The sequence below is a fragment of the Falco cherrug genome, chromosome 1, assembly GCF_023634085.1.
Source record: "Falco cherrug isolate bFalChe1 chromosome 1, bFalChe1.pri, whole genome shotgun sequence".
NCBI classification, from domain to species: Eukaryota; Metazoa; Chordata; class Aves; order Falconiformes; family Falconidae; genus Falco; species Falco cherrug.
In genome coordinates, this window is record NC_073697.1 from 119,472,150 (window position 1) to 119,489,417 (window position 17,268).

At 44.6% G+C, this 17,268-nt stretch overlaps 1 protein-coding gene across 1 annotated transcript; it reads left to right on the plus strand.

Moving 5' to 3' along the window:
- The first annotated feature begins 1,122 nt into the window (after positions 1 to 1,122).
- SRP68 (signal recognition particle 68) lies at positions 1,123 to 16,838 on the plus strand. The gene is made up of 16 exons (XM_055724058.1): positions 1,123 to 1,323; positions 3,370 to 3,436; positions 3,980 to 4,093; positions 5,085 to 5,280; positions 6,065 to 6,147; positions 6,380 to 6,489; positions 6,859 to 6,941; positions 7,190 to 7,330; positions 10,611 to 10,709; positions 11,026 to 11,090; positions 11,420 to 11,579; positions 12,254 to 12,348; positions 12,568 to 12,697; positions 13,137 to 13,212; positions 14,036 to 14,088; positions 14,559 to 16,838. Exons 1-16 carry the CDS (start codon positions 1,137 to 1,139, stop codon positions 14,784 to 14,786), a joined length of 1,887 nt encoding a protein of 628 aa, XP_055580033.1. The 5' UTR covers positions 1,123 to 1,136; the 3' UTR covers positions 14,787 to 16,838.
- Positions 16,839 to 17,268: the final 430 nt, after the last annotated feature.

Consider the following 17,268-nt stretch of genomic DNA (forward strand, 5'->3'; position numbering starts at 1 on the left):
CAGCAGAGGTGCCCAGGGCAGCAGAGGCTCCCCCGGTGCCCTGGGAAGGTGCCCAGGGCAGCAGAGGCTCCCCCGGTGCCCTGGGAAGGTGCCCAGGGCAGCAGAGGCTCCCCCGGTGCCCTGGGAAGGTGCCCAGGGCAGCAGAGGCTCCCCTGGGACTGCTGCAGCAGTGCGGGTGGCTCAGCACCGGCCACGCACAGCATCCCTCCGCAGGGACCAGACCGAGTCCCTGCTCCCAGAAACAGGTGCCTGGGGTGGCTGGGGACCGGGGTGTGCATGTCCCCCCTTACCCCACAGCAGCCTGGTGGGACCCACCGTTTCTGGGTTTGCAGGGACCCCCAGCTGCCAGGGTTGATGCTGGTTGATGCTGAGCCCACAGCCACGGGCGCGTCCTCGGCCCTTTCCTGGGATGCTTGGCTAATGATGGTGCCGCCATTTGCTTGAGCCTCCTGCAGTGGCTCAGCCAGCTCAAGGGAGGTGAACGCCTCAGAGCCAGCCCTGCAGAGCAGCTTTCCTGAGGGCCTCCAAGCCCACACCCCAAAATACGCTTATTTTACTGGGAAAGACAGTTTCACCGAGTTTCAGCTGCCTGGCTGATGCTGAGCAGGGCAGAGCCGGCCCTTTCAGCCAGGGGTTCAGCAGGGATAAGGGGAAGCCTGGGGGGGTCAGCCCAGGGTGGGCAATGGGTTTGGGCTGGGGGCTCAGCACTGGGGCAGAGGAGGGGGCTGGGAGGTGGTTTCCTCAGGGTGGGTGAGGGTGTCAGGGTTGGGGGGGTGGTCATGGGGCCGGTGGTGACCCTGGGGGGGGTCAGCTCCGGGTGGGTGAGGGGGTCAGGGCTGGGGGGTTTATCCTGGTGACTCAGCCTTGAGGTAGAGGAGGGGGACAGGGCTGGGGACCCCAATCCTGGGGGGGGGGGGGGCGGGGGGGCAGCCCCGGAGCGCGTGAGGGGGGCAGGGGCAGGAGGGCTCGATCCCGAGGAATGTCACTAAACCCTGTGCGATCCCGAGGGGCGAGCACGCCCCCGGATCACCCCCCCCGGGAGCCATCCCCCCCCCGGCCATCCTCCCCTATCCCATCCGCCCCCGCGGCGGCCGCGCTCGTCATGGCCTCGGCGCGCGCCTCCCCTCCCCCGGCCCATGATGCAGCGCGGCGGCGGCGGCTCGCGCTCAAGATGGCGGCGGAGCGGCAGGGCGCCCGGCGGGGGTCGCGGCGGGGCGGGAGGTGGCGGCGGCGCCGGCAGCGGCGGCGCGGAGGAGAACAAGGAGAACGAGAGGCCGACCGGGCCGCAGGCCGGTAACTTCGGCGACAGCCTGGGCCTGGAGAGTATCCTGTGCCGCGGCGGCGGCGGAGGGGGGACGTGGCAGGCCCGGCCCCGTGGGCGGCGGGATGTGGCGGCCGCGGTGGGGAGCGCGGGGCTCAGGCCGCGGGCGGGCGGGCACGGCCCCCTCGGCTTCCCTGCGGGAGGGGGCGGTGGGGCTGCACTGCACTGCCCTGTGCCGGGGCGGCGGGTGGGCGCAGGCCGCGGGGCCTCAGGCGGAGCCGGGCTGTGAGCCCCGCGGTCCCGGCCGGCCCTGGCGGTGGGGGTTTGGTTTGGGTGAAACAGGGGAGTCCGCTGTCCATCTCCGAACTGTGGGTTTGTTCTTTACCTCTGCAGTTTCTTCCGAACCGTGTGGCAGCTGTCGTCAGCCTTCAAAGCAGAACTCTGTGCTAGGCTGCGGGCTTTAGATGAGAGTAGGCTGTCAGCAGTCTGCCGGTGGTAGTATTAATGGCTGAAGTGGGCAACAATGGGTAAAATAAATCTTAACAAATATGCTGAGATGGCAAACTGGCTCCTTCAGATTTAGCGCTTCTAGAATCTGATGCGGCACGTAAAAGCTAGTGGCATTTTTGCATGTGAAACTTTCATGTGAAACTAGTCCAGCTGCACAGCTGTGGTTGAGCTGAGTTTTATCTTCTGGGTAAGAGGAAAACCCAAATGAAATAAGGTTGCAGTTTTCCATTTAGTGTGTAGCAGGTGTTGTAAAGTTAGTAACTTGAGTGAGATGTGGACGTTTGCCCTGATAATGTTAGGAACACCTAGGTCAATGAAAAACTAAGTAATATAGGGGATATGAATTCAGCGAGTAGTTGCACAGGATAAAAAACAGTCTGAAAAAAACCCTTAGGTAGACAGCAAGAACAGGGATCGCTGTGTTGAGACATTGCAGTATGACTTCTCTTCTACAAGTGCAAACTAATTCAGTATGATAACTGTGAATGCAGTTTTTTAGTACTTAAACTAAAGAGACTTTCTTTTAGGTGTAATTCCAAGAAAACACTTTAATAGGCATCTGCTCTTCTAAACTTTAAGTCTGGTAGTTTCTTTTTCTCTAGGTATAGAAATAGTATTTCTTTTGGTGGGGTCATTGTATAGTCTGGTTCTGGTTTTGTGGGGTTTTCTTAAGGCTTCTTGGTAAAGCGTAAAGGGGAAATTCTCGGGTATAAAGCATACAGCACAGAGAGTTCTTGTTTATGATGGAGATTTTGTATTACAAAATAATCTGCCTTGTAAACTGAGTTAAAAACATCAGCTGACTTACTAGAATACAGCGTGATTTTATTTGGTAGCATAACTAAGTGAATAAAGTAAGTACAGGATGCTCGGAAATCAGCAAATATGCTAAAGACTGTAGAGACTGGATGAAAGTCATGCAGATACTGGATGGATAGGGATGCTACTGCAAGTCACAGGGCAGTGCATTCTGTCAGAGGGTACTTGTTACAGTAATACGCAGGAAGACTGGAAATGTGTTGAAAAATGGGGTAGAAAATAAGCCCCCTGAATACTTCCCATAAGCTTTTATGAGGTTTTCTGTCCGAAAGCAGTTTGTTTGTGGAAGCTGCGTCAGGAAGGCAGCAGTGTTTCTGTTCGGTGTACTTATTTTCCTGAGAGATGGGATGTTTAAGGGCTGGAAAGCTGTTCTCTCTTTCAATTTTGCCAACAAAACTGTGTCACAAGTGTGATTGCGGAGGCGGTATAGTGTAGCTAGGGTAGTCAGTTCTGTTAGCCTAGATGTGTCTGTTGGCATAGCTTATCTTGAAACGAGCTCTAGCAACAGCAAGATTCTAATGGTGGCTTGTAAGATGAAGTGCTTGTGGTATGTTTTAGTCCTGGCCTTGGCAGTCATAAAGCTCTGAAGTAAGCAGTGAAGGCATGAGGTCTTTTAGGACCATCAGTTCTCTCAACTTTTTGTTTTTATGATGTTTTTGGGTGCTGCTCTGTCCGAAGTACATTTGTTTAATGGAACCTATAGGGTTCCCTTCTTCATTCTACGCCAAAATAACAGAACTGGTTACAGTTCTGTCTATCTGCCTTAACACAAATTGCAGTCCTTCAGATTGTGAAGGAGTCTCAGCAGCAGCACGGTTTAAGACACGGAGACTTCCAGAGGTACAGGTTAGTAAACAGTGTGCGTGTCTTGGAGTCACTGGTGTGTCTTGGCTAACTTCATATAAAATGCAAATCCACTGTAGCAGGCAACAAAAATGATCTGCCAAGTAAATACCCCTTCATAGGGTGCGTTGTGTGAAGCAATGTATGCTTTTTTTCATTAGATGTGATGTGCTGTGACTGTTCCATTTAGGAGGGTACAGGCTGGCTCTTGTTTCTCTATTGCCTTTTAAGAGCTTGTTTGTTAACTCCTCACAGATAATCGCTATACTCTTCCAGAACTGAGCATTCAATAAACATACATAAAGCAATTAGATTTTTCCAGATTAAAAATTATTACATGTCTTATTATGTTTCTTGTATTCTGTTAGCTGCTGGCTTACAGTAAGAGGTAGTTCAGAAACTACCTGTATGTCATATATGGCATTCTTAGTTGTTAAAACATTGCCTGTCACAGCCTTTAGTCCTTTTTTTTTCTGGTGGGAGAAAGCAGCAAACAGAAGCAAAGTTGTTCTTTGGGCAAACTGACTGTGATCATCTTTTCTTTAGGGGTTATTGCTCCCGCAGGCTAAGGCGGCTCCGTAAAACTCTTAACTTCAAGATGGGAAACAGGCACAAGTTCACTGGGAAGAAAGTAACTGAGGAGATTCTCTCAGACAACAGGTACAGTCACTGGATGGAATCGAGCATTCAGTATATAAGTGAATAGTTTCTTTCATTTCGGTAATTGCGTGTGATGTGGTGGTGGAAAACTGTTCTGTAAAATATACTCAGAAATGTTTCTTTTAGAGATGTATGTTGTTGATACCAATAAAAGATGAAAGTTCAGGTTGCAGTGCAGGAGGAAGAGGCACTGTTCAGATCCTGCTTCATCATGTGAACAAGTAGGAGAAGAGGGAGCAGCAACAGCCAGTTCTGTCTCTTCCCTCATAGTTGCTAAAATGGGTTCTTCTCATAATCGGTAAACTACTTCGATATTAAGGAGGAAATGCTTATTCAGATCTGTTGCAAGGTAGCCTTGTAAATGGTGGTAATGTAGCCAGCAAGGTTGGAGACATTATTCCTTCCCTTTGAACAGAAATACTGGATTGCAGGTTTTACTTAGATTTTCAGAATTTGGCAGAATGCTTGTCTGACAGAATATGTAGAGAATAGCCAAGATCTTGGGCTCATTTCCTGTCTTCTAGAAACAATTGAAATGTCTGCTGTCGTCTCTTTTGTTGTGGGGAAAAGAAAACATGCTGTTGTCTTCACCTGTTTTGTTATGAAGCCAGATGCGTTATAGCATTAGCTGATGGGAAAGCAGACATGTTTACCCGTATTGAACCAGTGTTCCAATATGGGTAAACCAAGAGTGACCTGAAATCATAATTCCCTTGTCATTGCAACGTCTTGTGGCGCTACAGAGTGATACCGTATTCTCTTCCTCGGTTGGGTAATTACATTTCTGTAGTGAGAAATACAGTAGAAAACAGTTAGGAGTAATAGGAATTTGTGCACTTGGAAAGTTAAGAAATAAAACCATCTACCTCTTACTAACCAAGCTAAACTTTTGTTACCAAACTTTGCAGATCATATGGCAAAGAACTAGTGGTGATGTGGTAATACTTGTTTGAATGTCATTATTTTTCATTAATTTTCCTTTGCCCTTTAGGTATTTGCTGTTGATTCTGATGGATGCAGAGAGAGCCTGGAGTTACGCCATGCAGCTGAAACAGGAAGCAAACACAGAGCCTCGCAAACGATTTCACTTGCTGTCTCGCCTGCGCAAAGCTGTGAAACATGCTGAGGAGCTGGAACGACTGTGTGAAAGTAACCGGGTGGATGCCAAAACAAAGCTGGAAGCTCAGGTAACCACTGATACGTTGCTCTTGTTTTACAGCAAAAGCTGAACAAGAAACCTTTGGATTTTGGTTGAAGAGATTATTCTCATCTAGCAATAGATAATCAAAATTGACTAATTTTCGAACTGGATAATGTCTCCCTTTGAATGGCTTGGACTTACTGTTAATGCAGCTGCTGGAATTGCAGAAATAACCAGTGGCACCAGCCAAGATGAGGACTTGGTGTTTAGGAGTTTATTAAGTGTATCTAATTACTGTTCTTCAAAGCAAGGACAATCGTTTAATTAAAAAAAAAAAAAGAATTGAGGCTAAAGTGATGCAACACAGCATAAGAAACTGTGCTTATCTGTTCTTAAGTGCCCTAAAGTAGCCACCTAGAGCAATTGTAGCTTTGGTTCATGGAACATAGAAAGCAGCTGTGTTGTGATATTGGCCTCTGTGAACAAGGAGCTGCAATGGTATACTTGGTTAATTTAAACTGCTGTTTTGTAGCTTATTGCTGGGGGGGGGAAAAGCTTTGTGATGTCAGTGGGCCATGTTTGATTGCATAGCAAGCAAGAAACATCTTTCATTTTGTCTCCTTAGAAATGTAGCAATGTCGGTTAAAAGAAAAAAAAGGCAGGTAGCTCTTAACCCGTAATCCAAATCAGCTGTCTTCTGTGGAAAGACCAGATGAATAGGGCAAGGCTTAGGCACTTAACTGTAGGCATTGCAGCAGCCTTCATACTAAAGGTTGTGCAAACTGGACTGTCTGTCTTGGGGAAATAACTTGCCCTTGCACTGTCTGCAGGCGTACATGGCTTACCTCACAGGAATGCTTCGTTTTGAACACCAGGAGTGGAAGGCAGCAATGGAGGCTTTCAACAAATGCAAGTGAGTTCCCACACTTTACTGGCTTCATTTAGCAAATAATGCTGGATCAGTCTGGTAAGTTTATATATTGTACATACAGCAACTCTGAGTTGTTTAGTTAGTTATGCACTTAACTAGGAGGTACTGCTGAAGAAATAACCATCCGACAGAGTAGAGACACAAACTCTTCCCTTAAGATAACATCTCACAAATCAACACCTATTGCAGTGTTAATGTTTATTCTTTGCTGTAGGACCATATATGAAAAACTGGCTAATGCTTTCACAGAAGAACAAGCTGTGCTGTATAACCAGCGTGTGGAAGAGATCTCACCCAACATTCGCTACTGTGCCTATAATATTGGTAAGGAAAGGGAGGGAGTACCTTGTCACCAACAAAGAGCAAAGCTTGTTCACAGGAAAGGAATATTGACTTGATAATTAAATACTGGTCCAAGTGTCATGAGTCCATAATGTTTTGGGCAAATTCTGCACACATTCTGGGTCAGTTTAGCACTGGAGAAATACAGTCATTGTGCAACAGTGCATGTGGTTTTATGTATAAAGGCAAAATGCCATTTTGCATTAGTTTGCTTATGAAGTCAGAATGAAATTGCAAATTTATTCTATTTGTCCCAAGTTGCTAGTATAAAATCTATTGATTAGCTTTTCTGTATTAAAATAATTCGTGAACTGGGATGGAAATGTGATCTTGATTTGTTAATTCTTTCAGGTGACCAGTCTGCCATGAATGAGTTGATGCAGATGAGACTGAGGTCTGGTGGCACTGAAGGTCTTCTTGCAGAAAAACTGGAGGTAACTTAACTGCATGATTCAAGTTGAAACATTCATTATCACTCTGTTGAACACAAATATTGCTGCAGCACACCAGTCGAGAGCCAAAACGTGTCGGCAGTGAGCAAGCAAGCATGGGCTCTATGGGAAACCACACTTTCCTAAAAAGTCCTTTCATTTCAGAATAGTCAAGTCTATCGTGAATTTGAAAGGTTCAGTATTGGATACCTTAAAGTTCAAGCTCGTTAAGTTAAGTCTGTTTTCTGCAGGCTTTGATTACCCAAACTCGAGCAAAGCAGGCAGCCACGATGAGCGAGGTGGAGTGGAGAGGAAGAACTGTTCCAGTGAAGATAGACAAAGTGAGGATCTTCTTGCTGGGGCTGGCAGACAACGAAGCAGCGATTGTTCAGGTAACCCAGAAATGAAACCATCACCAGTGCCAGCGTTCTAACTCTCCTCTTTCCTTCAGTGTGCAAGATAATACATGATGCTTAGACTAAAGGCATTTTGTCAAACATGGGGCTGGAAGGCTAAAAGTAAAAGTGGGAATATTGACTAAAACCCAAAGCTGAAGTGTCAGCTGGGGATAGCTCCCACAATCTACTAACTGGTAGTCTGGGAGATCTGTTCTGAGTATTACTGCTCTTTTGAACATTCTGTGCTCCTTTCAGTGGCAGGATGATAACCGTTACTATTTGTAAGTCACTCAGAAATGAAAAGTACAATTTTAAGAGTAACTGGTTTTGAATTACTGTTCTGATTTCTTTTAAGTATCTTGCTTAAATGCTCTGACTTCAGAGCAACCAGAAGAAAAAAGACATATATCGATCAAGTTTTTCAGCAACAAAAAGCAATTTGCCAGGTGAAACAGGTGCTATGAGATTTATAGCAGTCTCTTCCTGACTTATGTAAATCCTCAGAAGCAGGAGGAGGGTTACTGAATGAATCAATTTCAAACGTAATAGTTCTGGAACACTTGTAATGGCACATGCTATGCATGTCTTTAGTATTGTAGCCAAGTTTTCCACATGGGACTTTTTCCTTGGAAACGGTGCCCAGATGGTGCATTCTGCTTCCCAGTGGCTGCATAGAGCACCGTTGCTGTTTGAAAAGGCAGCGAAAGGATCTTTAGTAACAATTGTCGCTACAAAAGATGGGATTTTTGCAGCATTAAAAATCATTTATCACCAGAATAATGATAAATAGAAATCTAAATCATAAAATGAAAACCCTACAAAGGTATAAGGCAAGTGGGCCACAGCAGGAGACAGTGCTAAGAAGATAGCGTGAGTAGGATAAACATGGTATGGCTGGGTAGAAAACATTAGGGTTAACCAGTTTTTGTTGTAACGTTACAAATTGTATGTTGCTGAATTTATATTTTTTTGTAGGTAATACATCGGTATGGCCAGGAGGTGGAAGTGCAGCTTAGAGTTCCATGTTCCCTTGTCTAATTTCCACCCTGCCAGGCTAGCAGTCGGCCCTCTTTGTTCCATAAAGCTCTGGCAGAACAGTGATGTGAATTTGTTTTCATCTTGCTTTGTGTTCTTTGGAAGCCCTCACTAAACAGAGGAGTTCTGTGCTACCAGGTCACAACTAGTAATGGTGAGAGCTGAGCACGCAGCAGCAGTATTTACATTCCCAGAGGGCTAAAAGTTGGCCTTTTGAAAGCAGTTCTGCAGTTGCTGTGTCAGCTGTGATGGGCAGTTCAGCTTCAGCTGGATGCATTGTGGTTTCTGGGATCTTTGGCACATTTCTGCTAGTCTTCCCTAAGTCGGAACACTAACAGAACAGCAGTGCTCTTCAGGGTTTGATTAGAAGCGAACGCAAATGTGAGTTTTGTGTAAAAATCAAGATTTTCAGTGCAATTATACAGTTGCTTTCAGTATCTTACTGGTAATGGGAGAAACAGAATAAGTAAGCCAAATTGACATAGAAATCCAAGCTTAAAATTACTTATTTCAGCCCTTTTGTAGACTTGGATGATTTTAAGGGGCCCCGTTGACTAACCAGGTAGAAGTGAGAAGGCTAAAGGGCAGAGCAACGGAAGCGTGCTCCTGTCTGGTATTGCCTCAAGGATTCTGTGGTCATCTCTGGTAACTAGGACTGTAACAGAAATGGGTGGTAATAACTTTCAGAGATGATACACAGTGTTTTGGAACAAAGAAGAAATTAGAAGTGAGCACCCCTAGACTTTCAGAAGTGGATTAAGTGGGATCAGTTCCCTTGATCCCTTTAAGGTGAACGTGTGCTGTTCTGTCGGGGCACTTGAATAACCAGCTGTTGCACTTGTATGCTGGTTTTATGATGTGATATCTCCCAAATCAGAACATATGTGTACTTATGCGTAGAATCAGCTTAACCTTAGGTGGTTTTGCTTAGAAAGGAAAGCCTTTGTTTCATTGCACAGCCCAACCCTTTCCCTGTTTGTGCTTGACTGATGATCCAGCTATGTCTGTTTTCATTTTTGTGCGTACAGTGAAATTGCTGTGCTCCTCTGGGTGAGGTTGAGAATGCTGTCAGACTCGTCTCTGGTTATTCTCAGTAGTCAGTCCCACCTTAAAAAATTCTTGCAGCAAATCTTTCTTAAAAAAAATAACAACCAAAAACCACCAAACCCAAAAAATGCCTTCATCTCAGGTCGAGATACCTGAGGCTTTGTGAGGGAGTAAAAATAACATTCCTTAACGGGTTTGCAAACCTGAGGAGAGGCAGAGACAGCAGAGCTCTCTACAGGAGGCAAATAAGTGAGCATGTTTTTAGGCAGTTTTTTTATTCATTTGAACGATTGCAAATTTGTTGCAGAAAAGTTCATCTTATGCTATTACATGACATGGAAGCGATGTAACACAGTGCTGATACGCTTTAAGCCCTCCTTTGATTACTGAGGTTGAGGTTTGTTTCTGGGTGTGTTTTTCCTTTTTTGTTTTTTTTTTGAGTTTTGTGATCCCCATCTGTTTACTGTTTCTGTCACCTGAATGGGAGTTTGGTTTTGGGTGCATTGTTTAATGAGGTACATGATATGCCAGTCCATTAGAGGTCAAGCTTCAACCTGTTTTTCAAAAGTTGGTCGTCGAATTTTGTTTCTGGGGCAGAAGGCTAAAAGCTGCTTCATTTTTTGACAAAATTTGTGGTGACAGCAGAAAAGCACTCGGTGACTCCTGCTACTAAAATACAGGGTTACTTTTAAAAATGCTTCAAACAAATTATTGCCACTATGAGCATTACTAGACTGGGAGTGCAGAGAAGATAATCATCTGCATGTTCTTACCACGTGAGAAAAATTAAGTCAGCATAACAAAAGCAGTCTACATTGGTAGTTTGCCAGTGCAGTAATGCTTAGCTCTTCTGTTACGGGGCCTTTCCCACAGTGCAGTCCAGCCTCAGCTGTTCTCGGAGCAATGTGGGTGCCATCCTGGAAGGGAAGGGAGTTGCTGGGGAGGTAGCTGTTGCAGGGAGGAGGTGCTCAGAGCTGTGTGCACTAGGCCTTCACTGCTGCTACAGTTTTTTGGACAGTTTGTCCCCTTGAACGTACTGCAGGCAGCTACAGATTGGAGTTCTAGCTATCCATGGATCTTAAAGCCATAATTTGGGTTTAAATTTGTGTAAATCTCCTCAGTTAATTCTTGCATCGTGGGACGCAAAAGACAAAAATTTATGATATCTGTCTTAACTTCCCTTTGCTCTTAGGCAGAAAATGAGGAGACAAAGGAACGTTTGTTTGAATCTTTACTCAGTGAGTGTAGAGATGCCATTCAGGCTGTTCGGGAAGATCTGAAACCAGACCAGGTAAGCAGCAAACATCAGCGTTTTACTTTCAACAACATAGCGTTTCTTTGGGACAGATCTGTTATTGTTAAAGGTGCTTAACAATAGCAGTGACTGTGATTTATTTAATAAAAAGCTGCAGAAGTGTCTATCATGTTTTATTTTATTCTCTTCAGAACAGGAGAGAGTGAATAGCAGTGCAGAAGACCTCATTCTTCTGTCTGGAAGTCTGTTATAACTTCCCGAATTTACCCAAACCTTGAGTTGTTTCTGATGTTTTCTTCCCTTGGCTGCCAGTTTTAAGTAAATCACATGGTATTTTGTTTAATTTCCGCAGAAACAGCGGGAACACTCTTTGGAAAATGATTCTGGGAAGGTGTCCAACATCCAGTACTTACACAGGTAATAGGCAAACATTGCTGCCTGCACTAGTGTGAAGAAGTCATGTTCTTATCTCAAGATTTTATTTTTGTTTGGTTTTGTTTTATGGGGTTTTGTTCTGGGCTTCTCAGATCTCAAAGGATGACTGTACAGATAAGGATCTGATTTATGCAGCTTTGAAAACATTTTACTTAAGACTCATGTTGACCCTTCAGATATTGCGCCCCCCCCCCCCCCCCCCCCCCCCCCGCTATTAGTAACAGCTTAGACTGGGGGGAGCGTTTTTTTCAGAACAAAGAGTAATGTCTGAGTAGTTCTGACAGTCTGCTAATGGTATTTTATCTGCTTAGTTATTTGACTTACATCAAGCTGTCAACAGCCATCAAGCGCAATGAGAGCATGGCAAAGTCTCTGCAGAAGGCACTGCTGCAGCAGCAGCGGTCCGAAGAGGATGGCAAGCGCACACCACGGCCTCAGGACCTGATCCGTCTTTATGATATCATTTTGCAGGTAATGGTGGGGAAACAAATCTAATTCTTCATACTAACTGGAGAATTTTGGTACAAAAAGTTATTGTAGAAAATATAGCCGTGCAAGTGAACTGCCTGTGAAGTCTGAAGAGCAACCTACCATCACCTTGTTGAAGATGTTTGACGTCTACGTGAAACACAGAACCCCCCTTCTAATTGTGAACAGAAAATGCTGCTAGAATGTGTCCCCTTGGTTGTACATGAATGCAGTTTTAAAAATAGTTTTTGAACTATTTCATGCAGCACCCTGATAGCTGCCTTAGCTTCTGCTGGCCAGAGAAAGTAGCAGTTAAAGGTACTTAAAATGTACTTGTTCTTCATAAAATTTATGTGAGAAACTGCTTCTATTAACTGTGGGAGCCTGTGGCTGAAGCAGTTGTGAATGGGAAAGGGAAATGCCTTATGAAAAAATTACTTCATGTGAAATCTGAGGAGTCTTTGTCCTAATTCCGGTTTTTGTCAGGAAATCTGTCCTGAGGGCAAATTTGCACAAGTTTAAATGAGCGTTCTTCACAAAGTTAGCATACTGATAATTAGAAAACTGGAAACTATTTCCATGGGAGTGTACTGTTGACTTGTTAAAAGGGGCAGCTTTCTCTTACTCTGGCAGATTCCATAGGAAAATGCCTGCATTTGTTGTTCTCTTTTGCACAGAACCTCGTGGAACTGACACAACTTCCTGGCCTAGAAGAGGACAAGAACTTCCAAAAAGAGATTGGATTGAAGACACTTGTGTACAAAGCTTACAGGTGACTGAGAAACAGCCAGGTTTTCTTGAGCAGGCATTACATCTTCAAAGGTTGAAAGCTCTGTGTTCTGTACAGGACTTTAATGCAGTTTCCACTACCCTTTTGTGAAGGGGAAACTGGCCGGTGCTGCTTAAGAGTATCTCCTGTTACATCAGTCATTTGAGTTGGCAGAAGGTATGGATAACAAACATGTCAGGGATCCCCTCTTGGCTGTTGCAGGTGTTTCTTCATTGCGCAGTCCTATGTCCTGGTAAAGAAATGGAGCGAAGCTCTTGTTTTATACGAAAGAGTGCAGAAATATGCCCGTGAAGTTCAGTCAGGAGCCGGACCTTATAGGAACAGCTTGAAGGTAAGAACCCAGTCCTGTGAGTAGAAGGGAGCTGAAGTTTATGAAGAAACTCTGTCCTGGGATTTATTGTCAATTAGGAGTCAGGCCATTACAATTCAAGACTGATCTTTAGGGAGAAGAGTAATGCGAGTGTGACTTCTTGACATATTATGGTAGAGACTTCCTGGTCATGTGGAAATGCTTCACTGGCCGCTTGCTTTGGAGGAGAGGCAGACTTGCTGTAACAGCTCCATAACAATTTACCACTTTTTCTCACATGTGCATTTTCTATTATACAACTTCTGTAGTGCCTGAAGGACTGTACTGTAGCTTTTCTCTTCTGTGAAGGCTTATCAGCACTAGGACTTAATTTCTTAGCTCTTTGTCAGGTTTGACCTTTGTCCTAACTCCTAAACTGGCACGTTTGAGGGTCTCAAATGATTTTCTTTTAATGATCTAGGAGCTGCCTGATGTTCAGGATCTGATCACTCAAGTCAATGCAGAGAAATACTCCTTGCAAGCAGCAGCTATATTAGGTGAGTTGCAGAATTATACTAGAGCTCTAATGTCTCTTGAATAATGGCTCTGCAGCTATTTAAATTCTGAAGTTCCAAGGGTTTTCCCACTGCACTCTGATCTATGTTGGCTCTGGAAAATGTCTGTAACCCTCCCCCCGCCCTTTCAGTTCTAGCTGTGTGTAGTGCAGCTAGGCAACCAGTGACCAGACATTTGGTATCTTGCTGCCTGCCCAGAGATGCAAAAACACTTCGTGAAGATGTGCATCTGTTTTGGTAACCTGCACAGAACACTGTGTTTAATGTTTGATTATTTTTACTGCAAACAAGTTGGCTTTATTCGTCCCAGTTTTGCCTAGCTGGGAGAAATGCTGAGAAAGGGGAGAGTGGTGATGCTCTGCTCTTTGTCAGTGTCAACCAGGTTAGCAGAACTTTGGGGGAATTGATGAACTGTGTGATTTCTTGGGCTGCTGCTTTTGCTGTGCCTGCTGCTGGAAACCCAAAATAAGTAGTGGATTGCCTTGTCTTCTATTGTCCTAGTACCGTTTAAACAGACCACGCTGTGGTTTTACCATCTGCTGCTTTGCGCTTAACTCAAAATCTGTGCTTCCTGTAGGAGCTTCTTATGACAATGCGAAGGAAAAACTCCATTACTGGAGAGCTGTTGGCTCTAGATGAGTATGTGTGATCCTCTTAGTCTAGAAAGCCAGTGGATTCTGCTGAAAGTATGGTCTTCTGTATCCCAGAAAGCAGGGTTCATAGCTAAGCTTACAGGACTGGGTTAGTCTTACTTTATGCCAAGATCTAGTCTGTTATTCTTAACACTTTTTCTTCAATTTTGCAGATGCAAATGATACTCATGAGACCGAGTCTCCATCTCAGGTCAAGGATGGCAAGGTAAGAGCTGAGAGCCTGGGCAAATTCTAGTAGTGTTCTTAACGAACATTACTTCTAACCTGTTACCTGAATGTGTCTCACAACTCAAGAAATGTTATGCTGACTGGAGTTTGGTCATGACTAGTGTATTTAAGAGATTTTATTAGGCTGGTTTTCATTCTGCAAGTCCTGAAGGTCGCTGACAGAGTTGGTTCCTTAGGTAGGAGCTAGGCAGCTGCTTGCAGCATCTAGTGTGGCATCATCTTTTTTTTTTTTTATTAGTTTTCTCCCTGCACATGGGAAGGTTTTCCAGAGATCCTGCAGTGATGCTTTGACGGGGTTCGAATAATTGTCAAGGGCCCAATATGTCACAGAAGAGAATTTCAGCTTCTGTTGTTCCAGTTGCTGTTTAATCGTCTTTGCTTGTTTCGCCATTGTCAGCTTTGATTTGATACGCGTTTAATTTGTGTTTCTGCATCGGTCTTTTTCAGCCACTCTCGGAACGGTTTGAGACTTTCTGTCTGGATCCTTCTCTTGTCAGCAAGCAAGTCAGCCTCGTGCACTTCCCTCCGGGCTTCCAGCCCATTCCATGCAAACCCTTGTTCTTTGACCTGGCCCTTAATCATGTTGCTTTCCCACCTCTGGAGGACAAGGTGGAGCAGAAGGCCAAGAGTGGCCTCACGGGTTATATAAAGGGCATCTTTGGATTCAAAAGTTAACCAGGACCCCCTGAGGATCAGAGGTTTTATTCTGTGTTGAAGGAAAAGCTCCAAGAGGTTCTAGGACACAAATATCTGCACCTGAAACCCACAGAGGGAAGTTCTACCATCTTCTTCCCTGTGTTCTGTGTATATGTCTGTGCACTTGCATTCTCTCCCAGTGTATTAAAGACAACCAACCTGTTCAGAAACATACATACACTGTAAATAGCTGAAAATAATCTGGAGCACAGAGAAATTCCATTCTGCTTGGAGAAGCTGGAGTTTGCTTTATGACCAGTGGCCTGTTCAGGGCTGGTACACATCTACGTACCATGGACCAGGGCATAGGTACAATTTGATTCCTCTCTCCACCCCATTATTTGACTCTATAATTTGGTATTTTGGTCTAGAAATCTGGATGTGATGGGGAAACAGAGGCAGAAATAGATGCAAAACTAAACCAGCAAGGTGAGGCTGCCTACACGAAGGCTACGAAACAGTAGCCAAGGGGGCTAACTTCTCTTTCCCTTCTGACTCCCAGAAGCCTCTGTGTTTTAAAAAAATGTAACATCCAGAAATGACAAAACGGAGCCTCTTTCCTTATGCGTAATGATAGCATATACCTTACCAAATGTTTAATGGTTACCCGGTTGTGGTGGAGTATAACCTGAATTTGTACTCTGGGCCAACAGGATCCTTCTTTATTGATACACTTTTTGTTAAATACCTAAATACAGTATAGAACCTATTCCTACAAGCCTTCTCCTGGGAAACTAGCTCCATGGGTGGCTTTAGAAATAGCTCCTTGCTCTTCATGGGAAGTTGGGTCTCTTGGTGTTAATTTTGTCTCTGATCTAAACCTTGCCTGAAAACAAGATGATCTTTTTCTGGAGTTCATCTGCTGCTTTTTTACTCATCCTCGGTCAGCATTCACATCTGAAATGAGGAATAAGCAACAGGAGACCAGTAAGTTCTTGAGTGACAGATCTCTGTCATGCCAGACAGCTTTTTTTATAAATTGCCCAGGTGCTGTGGTGATAGGCACTTCCAAAATGCGGGTAATTTCGTAACAGTGATCACTTAAATGGGAGGGAAAAAACCCCACAGCACGTGGGCAGAACCATTCTTAAATAAAGTATTTGGAAGTTTCCACCAGCAATGTTTGGGTTTTCACTCGGTCTGTGGCTGGAAAGTGAAACAATCTGTTCTAGCTGCCTTAATTCTTCTGCACTGGTTGTCCTGACTGCGTTGTTTCTCCATTTTTAGGCATTGGAGTTAATAGAGGTGGAAAGGGAACTGTTTTAAATGATTGGATTGTTGTTGTCATGGGAATTTTCCATGCAAGGTGCATGTCAGATGAATGGGGGGAATTAACAATTCCCATTATTTTAATATGAATGTTTGCTTCTTTGTTCCAAGTTGATCTGATTTGTGAGTTCTCAAAGTACAAAGCAGCTTTCAAGAGGACTGTGCTTGGAAAGAAGTAGGAGAAAGAGGAGGAACTTTTTGTGTTTAATTTTTGCAACATGGAAACACAATGGGAATTTCTGGTATTCTGGCTAATTCCATTTGTCTCTGTATGCCAAGGGCCAGGAGGATTTTACAAAAGGAAGGGAAAGTGTAGAGTTGAAGGAAACACAGAAGACTTACCTAATCATCAGATGACAATTTCTAGAAAACGTGGTCTTGAATGGCAGATTTCCTCATAAACCCTGATCCCTGGTTGTGCAGTAACCGGCGCAGGCATCAGCTGGTTCGTCTGCCCCATGGTACCTCTTTCTGTGTACGTTACCCTGAGCTTCTCTCTCCTTTTCAGCTTTTATATCAAATCACTTTGAGAACTGTTCTCCTGTTTGGTTTGCAAACCAAACTCCTTTCTGCTTTCCTGCCACAAATCTGTGTGATACCTGGATTGATTCCAGTGAAACTTGTACTGTGGCCACTTTTTAATTGGTTACTGTTACAAAAAGCTAACGGCAATTGGCCTCTTGATGTCAAACAACTTTTGACAGGTAACTGATCGGTTGAACGCAGATAAGAAATCTGAAAACAATAAAGTTTTATTCCTGACCTCTGAGGCGTGTAGTTGATGTTGAGCATTGAGAACACCAAGCACTCTGCCTCCAGAGCATTCAGAGGATCAAGGTGACACCATCGCCTGGGGCTGTGGAACCCCTGGAGAATGGCCACTTAGTTCTGGAGGAGGATCTTCTGCCCGAGGGCTCCGGTAACACCTTGCACCACTCCGAGAGGTAACTTGGCTTACTTGTTTTGGTGTCATGTTAATGGAAAGTGAGTGGAGTGGGGTTTGGAAGCAGTGTTGTGACTTAACGTGGAAGGCGCTAGGAAAAAATACAAAAATGTAAAAAAAGGAGGGGAAAAAAAAAATCCCTCAAATCACCTGTGTGTTGAAAACCAGACTCACAAAGTTTATTGAAGCTTTTAGCCCTGCCGTGGAGCTTGGAAGGGCAAAGTCGGGGCTTGGACCCCAGCAGTTAGG

Bases quoted from the DNA above. Each gene is read 5' to 3' on its own strand.
- SRP68 (XM_055724058.1), top strand. From the start codon at position 1,137: ATGATGCAGCGCGGCGGCGGCGGCTCGCGCTCAAGATGGCGGCGGAGC. The intron at 7,331-10,610 runs GTAACCCAGAAA...CTTTGCTCTTAG, and splicing joins ACGAAGCAGCGATTGTTCAG to GCAGAAAATGAGGAGACAAA. The intron at 12,349-12,567 runs GTGACTGAGAAA...TGGCTGTTGCAG, and splicing joins CTTGTGTACAAAGCTTACAG to GTGTTTCTTCATTGCGCAGT.